At 34.5% G+C, this 21,610-nt stretch overlaps 2 protein-coding genes and 1 long non-coding RNA gene across 9 annotated transcripts in view; 2 read left to right on the forward strand and 1 right to left on the reverse strand.

Moving 5' to 3' along the window:
- The window catches only part of LOC127865598 (tropomodulin-like), a 28,481-nt gene extending 12,207 nt beyond the window's left edge, over window positions 1–16,274 (reverse strand). Inside the window, exons 1-5 of one of the 6 annotated variants that reach the window (XM_052405462.1) lie at window positions 16,156–16,170; window positions 3,183–3,208; window positions 2,814–2,838; window positions 2,515–2,691; window positions 1,509–1,662 (exon numbers count right to left, since the gene is read on the reverse strand). In XM_052405462.1, coding sequence (XP_052261422.1) covers window positions 1,509–1,662; window positions 2,515–2,655 — 295 coding nt within the window. In that variant the 5' untranslated portion in view covers window positions 2,656–2,691; window positions 2,814–2,838; window positions 3,183–3,208; window positions 16,156–16,170. Of the gene's footprint in view, window positions 1–1,508; window positions 1,663–2,514; window positions 2,692–2,813; window positions 2,839–3,182; window positions 3,209–4,679; window positions 4,812–16,155 lie in introns of those variants that run through there. The other 5 variants (XM_052405460.1, XM_052405459.1, XM_052405463.1 and 2 more) reach the window with 5 other exon arrangements.
- Window positions 16,275–16,582: 308 nt separating this feature from the next.
- Window positions 16,583–18,768, forward strand: LOC127865479 (uncharacterized). Of its 2 annotated transcripts, none has more exons than XR_008042634.1 (4): window positions 16,583–16,714; window positions 17,684–17,784; window positions 17,951–18,079; window positions 18,259–18,768. It is a non-coding gene; the product is annotated as an uncharacterized LOC127865479 (long non-coding RNA). The 2 variants fall into 2 exon arrangements; XR_008042635.1 differs by having other exon boundaries at window positions 18,504–18,768.
- Window positions 18,769–20,288: 1,520 nt separating this feature from the next.
- Window positions 20,289–21,610, forward strand: part of LOC127865600 (dynein axonemal heavy chain 6-like) — a 91,026-nt gene continuing 89,704 nt past the window's right edge. Inside the window, 2 exon segments of the mRNA XM_052405464.1 lie at window positions 20,289–20,443; window positions 21,189–21,495. Of these exon segments, the coding sequence (XP_052261424.1) occupies window positions 21,196–21,495 (300 nt within the window). The 5' untranslated portion in view covers window positions 20,289–20,443; window positions 21,189–21,195.

The raw sequence follows: 21,610 nt of genomic DNA on the forward strand, positions 1-21,610 counted from the left end.
CATAAAACTAAGACAACATAATTCAATTTAAAACATTCTGCAACTCTTCTAGACAAATCTTCATGCATTTACTAATTTGGCAATTTATGTACAAGCTAAAGAAACAATAAACAACTGAAAATGGATAGACATGCTTAAGCGATTTAATTTGAAAAATCAAGCTAAACCATGCATATGTTTGACCTTTGACCTTAAGTGTGACCTTGAACTCTGCCCAAGGGATGACAAACTTTTTTGCACAATGTCATAGAGAACATTTTTGTTGTAAATTATTTGAAAACTGCATGATAAATTAAGACGAACAAATTTATTACCAAATTCAACCTTTGAACTTTATGTGCGACATTGACCTTTAAGACATGGCGACGATTTAGGGAAAGATCACACAAATAGCAGGGTTATGTTCCCTCCTCCTGTTTGCTTCTCCTGTTTACAGTCCCCAAAAGCCGTTTCATGGACAAATTTAACCTTTATGTTTAATGTTTATTCCGAATGAGCTAAACTTGAGCTTTCTTGACACACTGTACGTACAGTCCACTCTCGTTATCTCGACATCGGATATCTCGATATTCTCGATATGTCGAAGTAAGCTCAATGTCCCAACTTTTTTCCTTCTTTATCTATATAAATAAACATCGCATATGTCGATTTTCGTTATGTCATATTCGATATCTCGATATAAAACTTTGTCCCGAGTCCCGATTTTACATGTATTTACTGTGGTTTATCTCGAAGTGCGAATAACTGTTCAAGTGTCAGCAAAAGGTGAGAAATTTTTCCTTTGATACTTCACCGTTCCGCTTCGCCCGGCTGCTCCCGATACTGTGCGGTAGGAAATTGATCCGTTAATTGCATCAATAATCACACGTGTGTAATGTCGTTAGCCATTAACACTTGAGTAAGGTCTGTCACTTTCACTGTCACTTTAAGATCAATTAACTGCAATTGATACACAGCCTGCCAAAAGGCCGAAAAACTTATTGTTTTTACAAACAATATTCCAAAATGCATTGAGTTATATTTTTACTAATAATCGATTGAACTTTGCATTTCAAACGACAATATGTACATGTACAGTTCAGTATTCCGGAACGTGATTTACGCATGATCAGATGGAAATCCCTCGTCTTGATTGGACGTCAATTGCATCATAACTTTAAATAGCAACATTACCGGATGTTTTCTCGACAGTTTAGAAATATTATAACCGCATGCAATTATGTTATACTTAAAACGTCATTTTAAGCATTTAAATAGCAAAATTAATCATGCCTCGTAAAAACGCGTATATATCAGGTAGAGAGTATTACTCCCCACGGTGACGGCTTTAGTTAGACCTCTTAGCTGGTATTTAGATGTTAAAAACAAGGTAAATTTTCGTCTCATATTTCTTTGAAAACGCCTAATCGGATATCTCGAACTCTCGTTATCTCGATATTTTTTCTTGTTCCTGCCGACTTCGAGATAACGAGAGTGGACTGTATATTGTGGATAGAAAGAGAGCTTACCTGGAGCTTTCTTGATGTACTGAGTGATGTCCCAGTCCTTCTCTTCCTTTGCTTTCTTCTCTAGAAATGCAAGGAGTTTCTTGCGGCTGAATGGCCCTGTGGGGTCCTTGGTTGTCTGTGGTTTCATGCGCTCAGACGGTGGCAGGAACGAGTTCTGTACAAGGGAAAACATTATATGATATTTATAACTTACAAACATCTTTGAACATAAGAAAAATTACTAGTATTCACTATCAATCCCCTTAGTTTTTAAATGCTTCAAAATAACAAAAGCGTCATTATTTTTTAATAAATTATTCAGAGGGTTCATTTCACGTTTTGATAATTTGATAAAATTAAAGACAAAGTTTCAGATTTGCAAATTTATTTTTGTTAAGTTATATTTTTTTTTCAAGATTAAAGAAACACTGAACATTATCCATGCTCTTGAATATGCATTTTTGATGATTTAAAAAGCTGATAATTACTAAGCGTTACAAACGCGAAACCATTGAATAATTTTGAAAGTTCTGTTGTTATTTTTATATTTTAAGACATTACAAAGATTGCTTATAAACGCATTAGGTATAAAATAGACCAGGATCTGTATCAGCACCGATGGCCAAGTGGTTTAAGCAAGTGACTTTTATGCCAGGGGTCAGTGGTTTGAGCCCAGCTGTGGATTACTTTTTTTTCTTTCTTTAATTAAATTTGTGTTTTATACCAGAGCTCATTAGTTCCAATGTTTACATGTATCAATCTAAAGCATTTAATGATGTATCAATCTAAAGCATTTAATGACAAACTGCAATACGTGCCAAAATCTATTAACAAGTCCCTTTAATTCTGACAACAAAGGCTAATTTATGCATAGTAATAAATCATCATAAATGTTCATCATTTAAAATACAGCTTAAAAAGTTGTATATGTTATCCCCCAAAATTACCTGACTTAATAACTATTCAATTTTTTTTTACTAATACTAGCGATAAATATTTCACAGAAACAACAGAAATGATTTCTCACATCAGGGTCGAAATCACCATTGAGTTCATCAATCTCAGCGGCAGTGAGTTGTGCCAGAAGGTCATCAAGGTTCTCAAGGTCAAGGTCGGGGTCCACATTCTTCTTGCCGGCCATCTTGACAAATTCAGCTGAGTCAGTCATCTTCCCTGTGTGTGTGTCGGGTTTGGATCCTGCCTCCTGTAAGCAAAGACTAGCAAAATCACAATGGATGCTGGATATACTTACTGAGGATAATGTTTGGATCCTGCCTCCTGTAAGCAAAGACAGGCAAAATCACAATGCATGCTGGATATACTTACTGAGGATAATGTTTGGATCTGCCTCCTGTAAGCAAAGACAGGAAAAATCACAATGGATGCTGGATATACTTACTGAGGATAATGTTTGGATCCTGCCTTCTGTAAGCAAAGACAGGCAAAATCACAATGTATGCTGGATATACTTACTGAGGATAATGTTTGGATCCTGCCTTCTGTAAGCAAAGACAGGCAAAATCACAATGGATGCTGGATATACTTACTGTGGATAATGTTTGGATCCTGTCTCCTGTAAGCAAAGACAGGCAAAATCACAATGGATGCTGGATATACTTACTGAGGATAATGTTTGGATCCTGCCTTCTGTAAGCAAAGACAGGCAAAATCACAATGGATGCTGGATATACTTACTGTGGATAATGTTTGGATCCTGCCTTCTGCAAGCAAAGACAGGCAAAATCACAATGGATGCTGGATATACTTACTGAGGATAATGTTTTTACGTTATTTTGCAACAGAAGTCTATTTAAATAATTATACCCCAGGGTGGGCCCACATGCACTTTTGCCCGCAAATTCATAATTATAGCAGAATAAGTAAAGCTTATCAAAAGATGCATATTATTCTAATGATGTTTATAATCACAATAATATTTGTTACAGAAAATCTAAGTTGACAAAGGACCATAACTTATTGTATTCCATTTTTAAAGGACAGCTAAATGACACACTTTTCCAACTTCATATCATAAGGACAAAATTTATTGACTACAAAAAAAATGTAACAACACAATTAATTTGGATTTCAATCTACTTGTATTGCAGAAAATTTACCAGTGACTACACTCTGGTTTCTTACAAAGACATTCAATGTAAGTTTAAACATATGGGCAGTTTTTGTATATTCACACATAAAGGCAGTTGTTTGCTCCAAGACAACACTTACAAGGTGCACATTGAAGTCACTACCATATTTTGTTCAATCATGGAGCACAGTAAATAACCTAACTGTCCTTGTCTACAATAATACAATGTCCTGTTGAAGTCATTCTTTAATGCTAATCTGATCACGACAGATTAGTCATTTGTCCTCCTAACAAATAACTTAAGGCACACTTGTCAGTCTGTTCAACCATCTAACCGTAGATACTCAAGACGTTCATAAATCAGCCAACACGAAACGAATCTAGATTCAATATTTAAAATAAAAAAAGATCCATTAAATTGCAATTAAAAGTCTTGGTAGTAGTTGTAATATACAATCATATACATCTATGTTACGTTACTCTTGGTCTGTAAACTGTTGTTTCAAAAACCATTCGTCAAATATTTATATAGATGCATTGTGAAAAACAAAATAACTGATACTTGAGATCAGCTGTTTAGGAAAAGACTAAAATTATGGCTCAGTTTTACTAGAATTACAAACAATTCATTCAAGCTGGATAAATAAAAAAAAACACCGTACATGTGTGTCAAGAATATCTTTAATTTAGTCTTTATTAATAATACTGTCCTGTAGGTTTTGTGTCTGATGTGAATAGATTTTGTTTCTTCACATAGAAATGCATGGTTTGTTGCAATGATTAAACTGGCATCTTTCCCATGTACATGCATGCCGTCATTCATAACAACTGCATCATGTATTTTTGGCTGTGTTAAAAAAAGAAGTTTGGTGTCACACCAAACACCTGTGCTGTAGTTTGCACAAATGTTTGACTACCGGGTAATTGGCACAATAACTTAAAACATCTTCATAACAAAACTTGAGACATTCTTTAAAGTACATACCTTAAAACAATACAGTAATTGATCATTTTTCAAGCTTTATTACTATTGTTTTATTTATAATTACTATCTTTACAATTTACCATATCAAATGAAAAGAATAAGGGAGAAATCAGTATACCGTACATGTATAGATGTATATAAATATCCAACACTATCACGAGTTCTATGTTTCTTACTTGCACAATATTTATATCGTAAATGCAAGCAGCATGTTGAAGTATGATTTCCAATAAAACCTACTCGCTGTATCCTCACAGCAGTCCAATGTACATGTACATGTAAGATTAGTGTATAGCAGCCTTAGCAGGGTAGAGACTGGATGGATACTGTACCAGTCTAACACAGGGGCACCCAGTAAACCCAGTCTACCACAGGGGCACCCAGTAAACCCACTCAATATGCATGCATTAATTACTGACATGTGTATACCTGCAGACATGAATCATTAATAATAAATCAATATTTTGGAATGTGTTCTTCATCACTCAACAAGCTGTCTAATCTATCATTAGATTTAGGCATACTACAAAATACAGCTCATCAATAATCCAACATTAACATGACCTACATGTGTATATGTATAAATATATTAAAACTGGACCATTACAGTGAATACATACTTAATTGTAGTATAATTAGTTTTAAATACTTACTAATGACAGTTTTATTGCTAATGCTATCTTTCTTCAATGAAATTAATTAAAACAAGTAACTAACAATAAACAGATGAGTGCATATATTTATTTAAGACTAAAATATATATGCTATTTTAACTGTTTTGTAATTTAACTTATGAAACATATATACCACAACTTGTCAAACCAATCATGAAATTATCATGGAAAGGCACACTGGTAGGGCAGCTAACATTTTGTAATATATATTGGGGAAAAAAACAATATTAGAATATTTATCAATTAATCTTCTGTGTTGTTTTCCCATTTAATAGACAGATCGTTAATGCATGTACCATGTCAGTGCCATGTTTTGATCATACAATATAAACAGTCCTTTTCATTTTAGGGTTGTTGGTGTACGTGTTTATACAAGACAAGCAAATTTGTCAATTTAAAAAGGGTATGTTTTGTGGGGATTTTATTTTAATTTGGTAATACATGTGAATATCCTCAAATTCATCTGACTAAGTTTCTTCTTGAAAAAATTCCATTTAACTTTTCAATCACAAACGTTGCCCTAAATTTGCCTGTAATTTGTGTGTGATTATATTTGGTCAAAATTAAGCTTTATTCCCAAACTAACAATACATATGGTATATCATTTTTATGATAATAAGCTCAAAATTACACTCTGTAAGATGCTGAAATAATATTTATTGTCAATTTTTGTTGATATATCTCATTTCAAAAACTAATATTGGCACTATTTCACAGTCCACAACATATAAATAAATCCCTATTGATATTATTGATTTATTGTAAGGGATAAATATGTTTGAAGGACAAACAGCTTCAAGCATTTCTGGCTTTGTATATTTACATTTATGTCATGTTATAAATGCCCACTTTGACAGTTATCACAAGAAATATTTCTGAAGACGTAGATGCTCAGACAATGAAGGCTCCAAAGACTCCGGCAAACATCAAGAACAATTGGGTTATCAGCAAAATGTGAACAAACAGACGTTTTGACAAACCAGATTGATAGACAATAAAACACTGCATAGACATAGACACGCAGACATGAACAGCTCGGACACTCATTTAAGCATTCGTCGTTAAACTCTTGACCAGTTAACGTCGTATTTGTTTTTATCAGAATTTGATATTATAATTAGTAATTTATGCCATCAACGGTGCCACCACCACCACCTTAGGCAAGTTTTAATTAAAACAGCAAATTATTAAACTAATTAAATGACAAAACAATAACAAACCAGTAATTTAATATTAAACAATAAAATCATTAAATTTAGTAGTTAAGTTAATTTGTAATTGCATTTGTAATTGCATCAGTATCTAGCAGTATTCGAGATCATAATACTTAGTAAGATTGCAATTTATCAATATACTAATAATCTAAAACATTTAATTTCCATTTTGTTCAAAAATTTGCATCTTAAATGAATTGAGTTTTAAACAAGAGCTGTCAGAAGACAGCGCGCTTGACTATTCGAGTGCTTGACAGTATAACGTAAGCCATCATGGGGAAATTGTTCATATTAAATAAGGTCAAGGTAATATAGTCAAAATAGTCTAAGTAGAAGAGGACCATAATTGAAACATATTGATCGCTTATGTTTTAAAGAAGTTGTACTTTATAGACGATTCTGAGTTCAGGCATATTTTCTACAATCTATTGAACATTTATAAAGACATAAAACAAACTAATAAGATTTTATTTCAAGTTTACATGTATAGCAATAGCTTTGGTGGGACGGTTGGACGGTCCTTCAAGAATAAAATAAATAAATATTTGTGTTTTTTTACCATGTTTAAACAAGCGATGTGTTTGTGAAACACTATGTCCCCATATATTTGACCTTTGACCTTGAATGATGACCTTGACCTTCCACCACTCACAATGTGCAGCTCCATGAGATACACACTGCATGTCAAATATCAAGCTACTATCTTCAATACTGCAGCAAAAGTGTACATTAAATCAGCAATTTTGAACCATATATTTGATCATTTGACCTTGAAGGATGACCTTGACCTTTCACCACTCAAAATTTGCGGCTCCATGAGATACACATGCATGCCAAATATCAAGTTGGTATCTTCAACATTGCCAAAGTATTCATAAAATGAGCAATTTTGGCCACATATACTTGAGCTCTGACCTTGAAGGATAACCTTGACCTTTCACCACTCAAAATGTGCGGCTCCATGAGATACACATGCATGCCAAATATCAAGTTGGTATCTTCAATATTGCCAAAGTATTCATAAAATGAGCGATTTTGGCCGCATATATTTGACCTCTGACCTTGAAGGATGACCTTGACCTTTCGTCACTCAAAATGTGCGGCTCCATGAGATACACATGCATGCCAAATATCAAGTTGGTATCTTCAATATTGCCAAAGTATTCATAAAATGAGCAATTTTGGCCACATATATTTGACCTCTGACCTTGAAGGATGACCTTGACCTTTCACCACTAAAAATGTGCGGCTCCATGAGATACACATGCATGCCAAGTATCAAGTCGCTATCTTCAATATTGCAAAAGTATTCATAAAATGAGCAATTTTGGCCACATATATTTGACCTCTGACCTTGAATGATGACCTTGACCTTTAGCCACTCAAAATGTGCGGCTCCATGAGATACACATGCATGCCAAATATCAAGTTGCTATCTTGAATATTGAAAAAGTTATTGCAAATGTTAAAGTTGGAGCAAACAGACCAATGTACAGACCAACAGACAGGGCAAAAACAATATGTCCCCCACTATAGTGGGTGGGGGACATAAAAAAAACAAGAAACCGTCAGCGACGCGTGATGCTCCCCAAAGATTTTTTTTGTCACAATATTGCACTATATATTTAGATAAAAAGAAACGTCTTGAGGGGCATAACTTTGAACAAAATAATACGATGGATGGTTTAGCAACTTAAAAATTTCAAAGGGTCATAACTCTCTAAATAAATCATCTAACCAGAACCCACAAATAACATGCGCATCTCCTCAAGGTAATTAAGCTTCCCATAAAGCTACATTGAATTCCAGTCAGTACAGTAGTTGGGGGGACAAGAATTGCACTATATGTACAGTTTATAGAAAATTTCAAAGGGCCATAACTCTGTGAAAATCATACGACCAGAACCCGCTGATGATATGCACATCTCCTCTTGGTAGTGAAGCTTCCCATAAAGTTTCATCAAATTCCTGTCATTAGTTGCTGAGAAATAGCCCAGACAAATATTGTGCACGGACGGACACACACACGGACAGACAAAGCTGCGACTATATACTCCCCCCAAAATTGATTTTGGGGGAGCATAAAAAAATTGGGGTTGGGGGGTGGGAGGGGCTTGGAGAGGAGGGTATAATGTGAGAGTGTGGTCATTTATTAGCTGATCTTTCAAAAATAAGAAAAAACAAGTGATGTGTTTGTGAAACACTATGTCCCAATATATATGACCTTTGACCTTGAAGGATGACCTTGACCTTTCACCACTCAAAATATGCAGCTCCATGAGATACACATGCATGCCAAATAGCAAGTTGGTAGCTTCAATATTGCAAAAGTGTACATTTAATGAGCAATTTTGACCCATATATTTGACCTTTGACCTTGAAGGATGACCATGACCTTTCACCACTCAAAATGTGCAGCTCCATGAGATACACATGCAGTCCAAATATGAAGTTGCTATCTTCAATATTTCAAAAGTTATGGCAAATGTTAAAGTTGGGGCAAACAAACAAACCAACAGACAGGGCAAAAACAATATGTCCCCCACTATAGTGGTGGGGGACATAAAAAGGAAAAGAAATGTTTGTTGCTGTTTTTTTTGGGGGGGGGGAATTCTGGGGGGGGGGGGGGGACAGTTTGGGTGGAGTCGATTGTGGTACATGTATGTCAGGTACGGTAAGTGTTGTTTTGTCAAAGTATGAATCAAATCTGATCATAAATATAGAAGTTATGGCAATTTAAACAAAATTTGTATATTTGACCTTGAGAGTCAAGGTCATTCAAGGATCAAGGACAAATTAAACTTGCCAGGTACAGTACCCTCATGATAGTAAGAAAGTATTTAAAGTTTGAAAGCAATAGCCTTGATACTTTAGAAGTAAAGTGGATCTAAACACAAAATTTAACAAAATATTCAAAGTTACGTAGACAATAAAAAAAAAGGGCCATTATTCCGTCAAAATGCCAACCAGATTTATGGAACTTGCCCTGTACAGTCCCCTTACGATAGATAGCGAGTTTTCCAAGTCTGAAAGCAATAGCTACATGTATGATACTTAAGAAGTAAAATGGACCATAACACACAACTTAATCAAATTTTCAATTTTCTAAGTATAAAAAGGAAACATAATTCTTACAGAATGCTTGTTACAGTCTGCTCTTGTTTCTAGATTGGGATCATATTGGTCAAGAAGTGTGCAAAATATAAAAGCAATATGTCAAGGGACATGGAAAATAATTGAGGTGGTACGCAAACTTTAACATTCCAACGCTCACGCTAACACTCATGCCGGGGTGAGTAGGATAGCTCCACTATATATATTTCATATATAATAGTCGAGCTAAATATAAAATGAAATTAACAAAGAAACATAACATAGTTGTGAGCAATACGATGCGAATGTCAAATAAGCGACCATCAAAGGCAGTGGCCCCCTCGAGCCCTCACTTATTGTACTATTTTATAGTCTTTCTTGTTGCAATTTTTGATGAATGCTATGCCTTATATTATAAATGAGACCATCTGTATCACCACATGTGTATTTGTCATTCTATGTTTTTCTACTTAGGACGTCAAACATAAATTAAATCTGTGAAAAACGCTATAACCAAAAACGACAATCCGAAAAACTGTACATTTTTTGCACATGGAATAAAATGTGCATATTGTTTGAATGCCTAAAAATGAAAAACATTTACCTAGCAAATACGTATATATAAATACGATATTGATCTCAAAATCAAGCCTGATGGGCTTAAATCTGGATTTCCGAAATAATCCAGATAATTGACACCCCTGATTGTGTAGCTCTTACAACCATTTTATCTTATTCTTTTATGCAGGAAAAATAAAGACAAAACCTAACAAACATTAAAAAAATTATTAAAATAAATGTTATAATACATATTAATTAAGAAACTGACGTGTGTTATCAAACATGCCATCTTCATTACTTTCTTTTCTATAGAGAGTACAATGTACAAGCAATATGACATTTTTTAGCAGTCTGCATACCTTATCATTTTTACTTTTTAAGGTTGTTCAGTTAAGCGGTTAATAAACCAGTTATTATAAACATAAAATAAAATAACAAAGTAGGCAGTTAATGAGTTATAAAGTTTATCTTGATTTAAGCCATCAGTTATTTAACACCTATGAAGACAGGAAAATGACAACATCAGTTAAAATGTGTTAATGAACCTGTCCCACATTGACAGCCTGAGAATGCTGAAGCTCAGAGTTCTACTTGATAAAACCAAATTTTAAGTAAAAACATTGATTGTCAAGTTTGTCTATAAAATCGAATTCAAATAACATAAAAGCATTATAACAAACACAATACCTTTTACCATCAACATCAATTTGTTTGTTGTTTGTGGATAAATGTTCAAAACAAAAAGTTGATAAAAAACGGAAAGCTGAAGTTATAAATTGATTATTCAATCTATCTTGCGGAGGTTCTGGAGATAGTGGGTGTAGAGCGATTGGTTAATTTTACATGAAGGATTAGTTTTGTATAAATAAGCATATTTTCACATTCTGAAAAATTGGCATTTTCAATTGAAAAAAGTAAACATATTTTTGTGGAATGATGATGTGTGTGAAATTCGGAGAAACGTCATTATTCTGTGGCAAAATGAAAATATCTATGATATTTTTATGTTTATTTTTTCCAGAAAACAATTAAAATGGCGTATATTTTCTATTGAAGTGCAGCCTAGACTCCAGGAATTAAGTTTACATTAAAAAGCCTTTACGAGTTGCAATTCCCAGCGACTTCAAGGGTCAGCAGCTGGGAGTTGGATTGATGTAATTAAAAGGATTCTCTACTGACAAGACATTGCAGTGAATATGATACTTCAGGTTAAACTTTTCATTTATCAGGTAAGAAACTCTACCTGACTCGTGCCTTAAAAAACAATCATTGAATGACTGGCCAGGGATTTCAATAGACGCAGAATCCTGCGTTTTGACGCGAGCAAATTAAAAATGATTTGTTTTTGACGCAATCCTTTTTTGTGCAGTGAGTCATTTTGACGCATCGAAAATTTGACCAGTGCATCAGTCAGTTAACATCTCGAGTTACATGGTAATAAATCCCGCTGTGCTCCTATTAAATTGAAATTAATGTTTCAGTATTTAAAACTCGGTCTATAATCGAGGGAATATCCCGGGCGTTGTTTATTTTTAATATTTTATCTCATCTCTTCCAATACACATGTCACCGTCTTAATAGTGCGTGCGCACTAACTGCGTAGCCGCAGCGACTATGTGATGATTGATTAACCATCCGATAATTGCAGTTTTTTTTTCAGACCTTGCAGACGGCACGGTTAAAGAAAGTCGGCAAAAATAATTGAAGAAAAAACAAAATTGATCTATTAGTTACGTAGATCCACTATTAAGTCCAGCGAGTTTTGTCACTTTGTTAATCCACCGATAATTACGAGTAACACCCATTGTATATAAACTGGAATCACAGTTCATTTTTTATACTAACAAGTCATAATTCTACACATAAACATTAAGAAAACACAGTTCCTTGATTAGATATAAATTATCCGAGTAGAATTAATTTTCTACGTCATGACCTTCGACATTGTAAATGGTGGACGTATTGTAAATTAACATTCAACCCGCGTTCAATTAAAAAAAATGGTGATTCCATAATGGAGAAAGCATTAACTGGATTTAACAAACATTTGATAAGGTTTGTGAAACCAGATAACATCAAGTGAAATTTAAATTATTATCCCCACGCTTTTTGAAAAAAAGGTGGGGATATTATGGTTATCTCCGCTGTCCGTCTGTCTGTCTGTCCGTCCTGGCCACTATCTCCTCCTACACTAAAAGCACTAGAACCTTGAAACTTACACACATGGTAGCTATGAGCATATGTGCGACCCTGCACTATTTGGAATTTTGATCTGACCCCTGGGTCAAAAGTTATAGCGGTTTAGGTGGGGCCGCGTCAGAAATTATCACTCATTTTTTTAGGTTATTTTACATTTACTTCTTTATTTCTACACCGATTCACTTCAAATTGATACTGGACCTCTCTTATGACAATACGGTCAATCTCAACCATGCATGGCCCCATTCCCAACCCTGGGGCGCCCCGCCCACATAGGCCACACCCACCAAAAATTTCCATTTACTATAATTTTTTCATTTCTACACGGATTCACTTCAAATTGATACTGAACTTTTGTTATGACATTAGGGTCAATCTCAACTATGCATGGTCCCAATCCCAACCCTGGGGCGCCCCGCCCACATAGGCCACACCCACCAAAAAAATCCATTTACTATAATTTTTTCATTTCTACACGGATTCACTTCAAATTGATACTGAACTTCTCTTATGACATTAGGGTCAATCTCAACTATGCATGGCCCCATAACCAACCCTGGGGCCCCGCCCACATAGACCACACCCACCCAAAATTGCCTTTACTATAATTTCTTCATTTCTACACCGATTCACTTCAAATTGATATTGAACTTCTCTTATGACAATACAGTCAATCTCAACTATGCATGGCCCCATTACCAACCCTGGGGCGCCCCGCCCACATAGACCACACCCACCCAAAATAGCCTTTTACTATAATTTCTTCATTTCTACACCGATTCACTTCAAATTGATACTGAACCTCTCTTATGACAATACGGTCAATCTCAACTATGCATGGCCCCATTACCAACCCAGGGGCCCCGCCCAAATAGACCACACCCGCCCAAAATTGCCTTTTACTATAATTTCTTCATTTCTACACAGATTCACTTCAAATTGATACTGAACTTCTCTTATGACAATACGGTCAATCTCAACTATGCATGGCACAATTACCAACCCTGGGGCGCCCTGCCCACATATGTCACACCCACCCAAAATTGCCTTTTACTATAACTTCTTCATTTCTACACCAATTCACTTCTAATTGATGATGAACTTCTCTTATGACAATACGGTCAATCTCAGCTATGCATGGCCCCATTACCAACCCTGGGGCACACCTAGGTCAAACATTCGGCGTGGGGATACGCGTCGGCCTCTGCCGCGCCATTTCTACAGTACACTCCACGCGTTTTCCCCAAAAAACGCGCTCCCTCCGCGGGTTTTTTCTGCTAGCGAGTGTTCACGCGGCGTTGGAAGAGCGAGGTGAACTCGATAAAACGCTCGGCGTTACGCCGCGTTCGCTAATTCCCGCGGCGTGTATTACTTTAGGCTTGTCGGTAAATGCAGACACTTTCCGTTCTTATCAGTGATCGCCGCGCAACGCCGCGTTAGCAGTGTGCTACTGGGCATGCCAAAAAATAAAAACATTGTTATAATAAATTGTTTAAATACTGTAGTACATGTATAAAAAAGATAATTGTATAGAAAATTAATACGTTTAAAAATCATGTTTTTTAATTCACAGGTACGTCTACAATATGAATGAATATAATACATTTGACAAATTAATATTTAAATCATAACATATATGACACATGAATAAATGTTCCGTAAAATTTCCAAATGAGAATAATAATTAGTAATCCGAAACACACTACGATTTTTAATTGTTAACACGACGTTTACAAATGCTTCCAATATACAGTTACACGTATATTTCCCGACAAAAGCGCGCGAAAATTATGCTGCAATGTACAAGGTCAAGGTACAATGTATACTCCTGCAAAGCGTGCGTGTATTGATTTTTTTTATACAAACTTTGTAGCGCAGAGAACATTGAATTTTGTTGATTTCGGTTAAAAGTTTCTTTGGTATTTATTAACGAAATTATATCGCGAATAAGTTGATATTTCCTCTAAAATAATTTCAAATCGAACACGCCGAATCTTTATCGTTACGGTATTTTAGTAGAGTAATTATTTTAACACTTATTGTACAGTAAACTGAATAAAGAAGACATCTGGGCGGAACTGGATTTTAAGTGTTTGACGTTATGAAAACACGCAAAGCTTATTGTGTAGACTGCTGTCTGCGATGTTTTGACAAAAGGGATTAACTTGTGTGAATGTCACTCTGCCGATTTGGGCCATAATTACTGGTAAACATTGTTTAGAATGTCGACGCAACAAGAAGACAACTGTGAATATTAAATGCAATTATCAACTCAATAGTTACCACCTTTTAGCAATCAATGGAATAACCTACAAACAAAGAGAAAATCAATGCATTAGCGAGCAGAGAATTAACTTTGTTTCGTTGAACGTGTTTACTTGAGTAAGTTATGCCTTTAGACAGGAAGCGGCTTTTCTATGATTACGTCCAACTGTCAATTCACACAGATTTGCGAGATTTGTAGGGTCCTTGGTCATTTGTATACATGTTCAGTATAGAAAATCAGCTGCTAACATGAAAACTTTGGATTAAATTATCAAAATAAAAACAATGTTGCAAACTGTGTTTATATTAATTGGTAAGTATTAGTTAAAAGACGACGTTTTGTGTGTCGTAAATCAACGAGTTTTCTATACAACAACAACTACTTCTACAACCACGTCGGGATCGATCTATCTTGTTTTTTTTTAATTGTAAATATTATATTACATGTACATGTATGAACTTGTAATAAATGTAATTTTATTTGAAAATCAGGAAGTTAAACAAAATTAAATTGATCGTTATCTCGTAAAACGCGGAGTTTCCCCCGCGTTGCCAACGCCGAGGGCCGCCGTGTCGGCTTATCAGTTTTGCCGATCGTTTACCGCCGCGTCCAAAATCATGCAAACGCCGCGTATAGCGGGATTTTCTTAATCTCCCTCCAGGTCGAAACCCGCGGAGTATGGAGGGAAATTGGGGAAAACGCGTGGAGTGTACTGTAGTTAAAGTTAAACTACTACTGGTATAAGGCATTCTTAAGTGTATATATTTCGGACATGTATAGTATTCGGATAAACATTAATAGATATACTAGATGTTCCATTCATTTAGATTGTGTTTTTGTACAAAAGCTATCATTGGGATGATGACAATATAATGAGGATAAATATGTGATGAAAAGGTGCTACCGGCACATATCTTAATTTACTTAAATGTCTTATAGGACTAAAATGTGTTATGATGAAGTACGGTAGATTTTAAAGAGCATTTATTGTTTTTACAAATAAACATAGTATAGTGATAGAAATATTAAAAGTTGTAAAATGAGCATGTTTTGTTTTTGAAAAACTTAAAAGTCGATATTGTTCGCACAAATTATTAATATTTTGTCCTTATCTGTGTGTACAAATTCATTAAAATATGTTGTGTTATGTATCATGGTATTTTTATTTTATAAAGCAGCATAACTTTTTAAGATATTGTGTTTCTCTTAGAGCATATTTTTATCTAAAAAAAATGAATATTACAGACAAAAACACAACGCGCTTCAAAATGACCCCAGCATTTTTCAATTTGACTCCTCAAAATTTCAGTCCAGGGGTCATTGACTGTTGGTTTTTAAAATCTATTGAAATCCCTGACTGGCAAATGCAAACATTACAATCTTAGAAGTTAGATGTCCAAATATGGAATGTCAAGTATTTATTTCTACAGGATCGTTGTGGTGTTTTATGACGAACGTTTCTAACTCATTATTAAATAAAATACGAATAAAAAATTGACGGGCAAAACTAAATATAATCCAAACGATTGTAGTGGCACAAAGTATTAGGCAAATTAGTAAATATTAATCATTCCGATATTTACTTACTAGACCGGAAGTCTGTATGACATTCACTACACAAATAAATTATTTGTAAAAACTGCAACACCCCATTTGGGTTAAATACCAACAATTTAAAGTTTTGCAATCTCCACGCAGAGTTTTCGTTCCATGCTCTTACGTACAATCTCTGCCATCACAAGAAATATCTAAAATTCCCGCCGCTGTAACCAAACCACATGATGATAGCCGAGCAACGTTTTTTAAAAAAAATCCCGCGTTTTTTTTACTTTTTTAATTTTAGTTATTTAATTTTTGTAATAAACCTCAACTGAAACTTTTTTAAAACATAACAGAAAATTACACTACTATAAATTTTATAATAATTTAACAAAAAAAAATAATAAAAAAACGTCCATATCTGGAATGATTTTCTTGTGATGGCAGTGGATATCACTTGTAGCCGTGGGGAGATAACAGCTGCGTGATGTTTGCCTATCTACCAATCTCGCTGTGTAATTAGGCAACCTGTTACCTTTTTTTACTATACAATTCCCTTTTTCATGCGACCTTTGTGAGAGATGGCAACACCGAACATGCAATTCAGGTAAGCGAATATCAATTATATCAGTTGATATTTAGATTTTCAAAAAATGTACAGCTCTACATATGTATATTGGTTATGTCTTATATCTTAGTCTATTGAGCATATTAATAAGAAATAATATTCATTTATTACGACGTTCATATGACAATATTTAATTAAATTATTCTGTATTAAACGTATTCTTGATGCGGTAATATGTATCTAGTCTTGACGAATTATTTCGTTAACTGTTGTTTGTAATGATCAAATCTATTTCGACGGAATTTAAGGTCTCCGTGGTGAGTTTTTGGACGTTTTCCATAAAAGGTGCTTAATGAAAAACATTTACATATTGATTATATTTTTTTTTGACAAAATTTACAAATACTTTTGAACGAGACTATAAATAATGGACTGTTTATGTATTATTAAAAAATAAAATGTTAATATGTTTTCGTATATCTTTGTAAATTTTGCATATTAATAAGAAATGATATTCACTTTCTACGACATTCAGCTTACAGAGTTTAAATTGTAATTATGTCCAGATATTGTTATGTATTAAACGTATTCTTGATGCGGCAATATGCATCTAGTCTTGACGAATTAATTATTTCATTGTATCAGTATTGTTTGTAATAATAAAATATATTTAAATATATGGTACCTTTAGCGGGTAACGGGTAACGGAAAAGTAGCACCGGATTCGGATTCAGCGAGACCAAATGATATAGATTTAATGTCTTATTGTTCTATTTCGACGGCATTTAAGGTCTCCTTAGCGAGTTTTTTGACGTTTTCCATGAAGGGTGCTTAAGAGAAAGACTAATTTGTGCATGATATCATTTTTAACAAATATTTAAATATGTGCAATTTTCTTATGACAGATAAGAGGTACCGTCCTAATTCGCCATATAATGTGTACACATTTTTTCCCAAAGATTTTAAGATTTCAGCAGAATAGTGACATGTCAGTTACTTTTTGAACAGGTGTTTCCCATGCCGAATACAAACGAGCATGTAAGGGAGAGCCGTTGCACTTCATATGCAGAGACTGTTTCACACCTGTACACCAGTCGACAGCATTACACGTAGGTTATCATTTTAATTAATTAAAGTGGTTGAAATCATGTTCTTCCAATTATTATTATGTGGGGATTATGTGAAATTTCAGACGCTGTAGTAATATAGTTCGCGTCCGAGAAGTGATAAAATGAATGATACGCTTATTTCCCGCAATTGTTTTTTTATATATAGGAAAGCTCGTTAGTGCACAGCGACGTCGACGCAGAGATGACAGATGTTTCAGATGTTTACTCGTCAGTGAACAGCGACGTCGACGCAGAGATGACTAATGTTCAATCGTCAGTGAACAGCGACGTAGATGTATGTTATCATTTTCATTTATTCATTTTTTTCATTCATATAGCAATGATAAACTGAATTAAATTTAAAGACGTCTGTTATAATTTTAATTGATTCAATATTAAGCACTTGTTATGAAATATACTACCGACTACACTATTATTTAATTAGTAATATATCAAAATGTTTTATGTTTTAAGGAGGTTCCGGACACTTCTGTTCGCTTATCACTGCCATTTGTGCAACCATCCATTTATGTAGAAGCGTCTCTACTTGATCCCCCAGTACCGAGGGACCATGTTGAGGACGTGGCAGTAACCTTCACGCTGATACCCGTTGACTCACAGAAGGGGAAAGACCTCCTCAGAATTCTTATATCTTTGTAACTAATTCTTTCAAGTATGGTTTAACGAAATGTATCATGGTTTTAATTTTGTTATTTTAGATACAGGGCCGGGACGCTGTCCACGAGTGGCCTCTTGAAGAGGTGCAGTACGTTCTACAGACCAGTGGTACCCAAGAGACCAGAGGAAGTTGAAATGAATGAGTGATGAACTTATTAATGACTGAAATCAATCAAGATATTGATTTAGATGGGCGTTTTTGCGTTTGTTTTACAGTGTTGCTAGTGTGATACACTGAAACATTTTCCTTATTTCTTGTCAATTATTATGTTCGAACTCTTTTAGAATGTAATTGATACAAATAGATCATTTTTTCACACAAATCATACCTATATATCTCTTTTTTCTTCCTTGTCAATTATAATGTTTGACAACTATTAGAAACTATTTGATAATTATTATGTTTTACTATTATGTTTGATTATTCAACATGCATATCTTCAAATAAATACAATATTGAACAAAGTTCTTTGTTACACAATGGGGCCGTTTTGACCAACTTAAAAACTGTCTTTGGTGCCGTTTTGACCAAAGTGGGGCCGTTTTGACTAGGGGCCGTCTTGACTGGGGCCGTTTTGACTAGCTCCCCCAATTCACTCACGAGTAAAATTCTTTCACATATGTAATAAGGATTTCTAGTTGGTATCTTGCGTTTAAGAAAGAAACAGACAGCTTAATGCTTCCATTTTCTACCATTAACGGTTTAACGAAAAATAAACGTGCCGCTTTGTACCATTAAATGTTTACCCCCCCCCCCAAAAAAAAAACAAAAAAAAACACACTAATTGTTGAAAAAAAAATTGTGAAAATAAAAAGAAAAACAACCAATTACTGCGCGATAAAACAACGGACGCTTTGCGAAATGAACCTGACCTCTTCAGCCTGTTAAATAGAACGGATCAGAATTACTTGTTACTTTGAAATGTGAATGCTATGTTTGTGCACTTCTTAATTGCTCTATACCGCAAACCTTCTTGCATTTATTGTACACTGAACCCACTTGGGCGATTTTTCATAGGAACAGGCAGTGGCCATTGAGCAAAATAAATCTGCAAAAGTTTTAACAGGCTGAACAAAATCAGAATCATTCGAGGGAAAATGACATTTTAGTTTAAGAAAGGATCAGTCGGCTTAATGCTGCCATTTTCTTGCAGTTATGGTAAAAAGGAAAAAATAAACGTGCCGTTTTGTGCCATTAAATGTTTACCAAAACATAAACTCTATTTGTTTAAAAAAATAGAAAAGATGAAAAAAGAAAACAACAGCTCCTCGATGTAATAAAAAGGCACGCATTGCGAAATGAGCTTGTGGGCGTAGTGTATAGATAAACATATTTTAATTCAAAGATCTAATAAGGTTTATTGATATCCCTTTGTTTTATTTCATTTTATTATTTTAAGGTGCGGCAAATCGATTCTATCAATGTTTCCGATGAATGTTTGATTTTACGAGCTTCTTTAACACTTACAATACTAGACTTTGAAATTTCTTGACATTCACCCGAAGAAAAGAAACTCGTCAGAATTGGACTATAACGAAGTTGTTTGCTGCTTTTAATTTGTTTGAATATAATTCTAAATATTTAATTTGATCATCCGCTGCGATATAATATATTTCCCCAAATGCGCTTTTTATCAAATCCTGTATAATGTATTGTAATATATTTACTTTATTTAATATATATATCTTTAAGTGTCATATTGCAATCATATACTATGATTTGTATTCATTTTTGATGTTTTCAAAACGAATTAGAAAGTATAGTATATCGTTACCTATTAAGCCGAGAAATAGACGTGACACATAACGCGCACCTGCAACGGAATTGTACGATCTTTTTCCGTTAACAATTGATTTAACGAGGTTGTTGCCAAGTGATGTTAAACATCATGGCGGATAAATGTTCTTGATCCGTCATTGTTGCAATTTTGATATAACTACTGAAGGCTTATAATTAAAAGTTTTGGCTATTAAAGGAAAGGTATATATAATGTTTATACTTATGCGTGAGTTGTTCCCATGGGGCATTTGTATCTTTAACTTTAACAAGGACGCAGTAACACAATCATTACACAATTTTTATCTACTTTAGTTTACTGGAATCTTGCCCATGTTTACCCCAATTTAATTTCCCCTAATGAATCACAAATAAAATTGAATATGTTAAGTATTTAGTTGCATTTGTTGTATGTGTCAAAATTAAACAAATCATGAATTGATTGTGCACATTGGTTTTGTAAAATAAGGCTTGCACAATAAAAATATTGCTTAAGTAGGTATAATACACTCTTGACTCTTGAATGTGGGCATTTATCAGCTTTAATCTGTCGCAGCTCTCTGCCAATAGACTAACCGATCATGTATTCTCATTCATAAAGCACTAGGCATATCAATCTGATACTCATATATTTGTTGAGGCATAGGCATTATTTTATTTTATTACTATAAATAAGCCAAAATCATTTGATCTGAAACATGATTTATAAAAGTTTAATACAATCTAGTATTCTATTGAGACATATTCAGTAAAAAAATATGTGCTCAAAAATATGATACAATGCTTCAAATACTTAAAGTGTTTAGTATTCTACAAATTATGCTACTGTACCCAAACACTGTATCTCAATAAACTGCAAGTGTGAATATGTTATGATAAAACCATTAGTCAGCACCAGCATGTTTTGGACAGATTAAGTGATTTTATTGTGCTCTTTTTACAATTTCAGCTCTAACATGTCCTATGGACAGCCTCTTACCCGCCTGAGCCTTAACGGCCAGACGGGCAATGGCATGGAAGGAAGTCCGATGAATGGGCGCCCCAATGGGGCTTCACTGGACTCCCAGTACAATGGTGGACCTGCTGGTCCCCTTTCTGGCCTCAAGGCTGTGGACCCTGATATATTGAAGCAGCGATTGTATTCCTATGCACCACAGCAGACTCCAGTCAATCCACATGTGCTGCGCTTCAACAGAATTACACAGACTCAAGTCAGAAAATCTAACATTCCAACAGCCCCAAAACTGGAACCAGTGGTATTTAATTTTATCAAAAATACTCATGTAAATAATAAGGCAATTGAATTTCACACCTTAACTTGTTAAAACTAATAAGATGATTTCCAACTATGTAAATATGATATCTTGATGT

The sequence above is a fragment of the Dreissena polymorpha genome, chromosome 2 (genome assembly GCF_020536995.1).
Source record: "Dreissena polymorpha isolate Duluth1 chromosome 2, UMN_Dpol_1.0, whole genome shotgun sequence".
In the NCBI taxonomy this organism is placed as follows: domain Eukaryota; kingdom Metazoa; phylum Mollusca; class Bivalvia; order Myida; family Dreissenidae; genus Dreissena; species Dreissena polymorpha.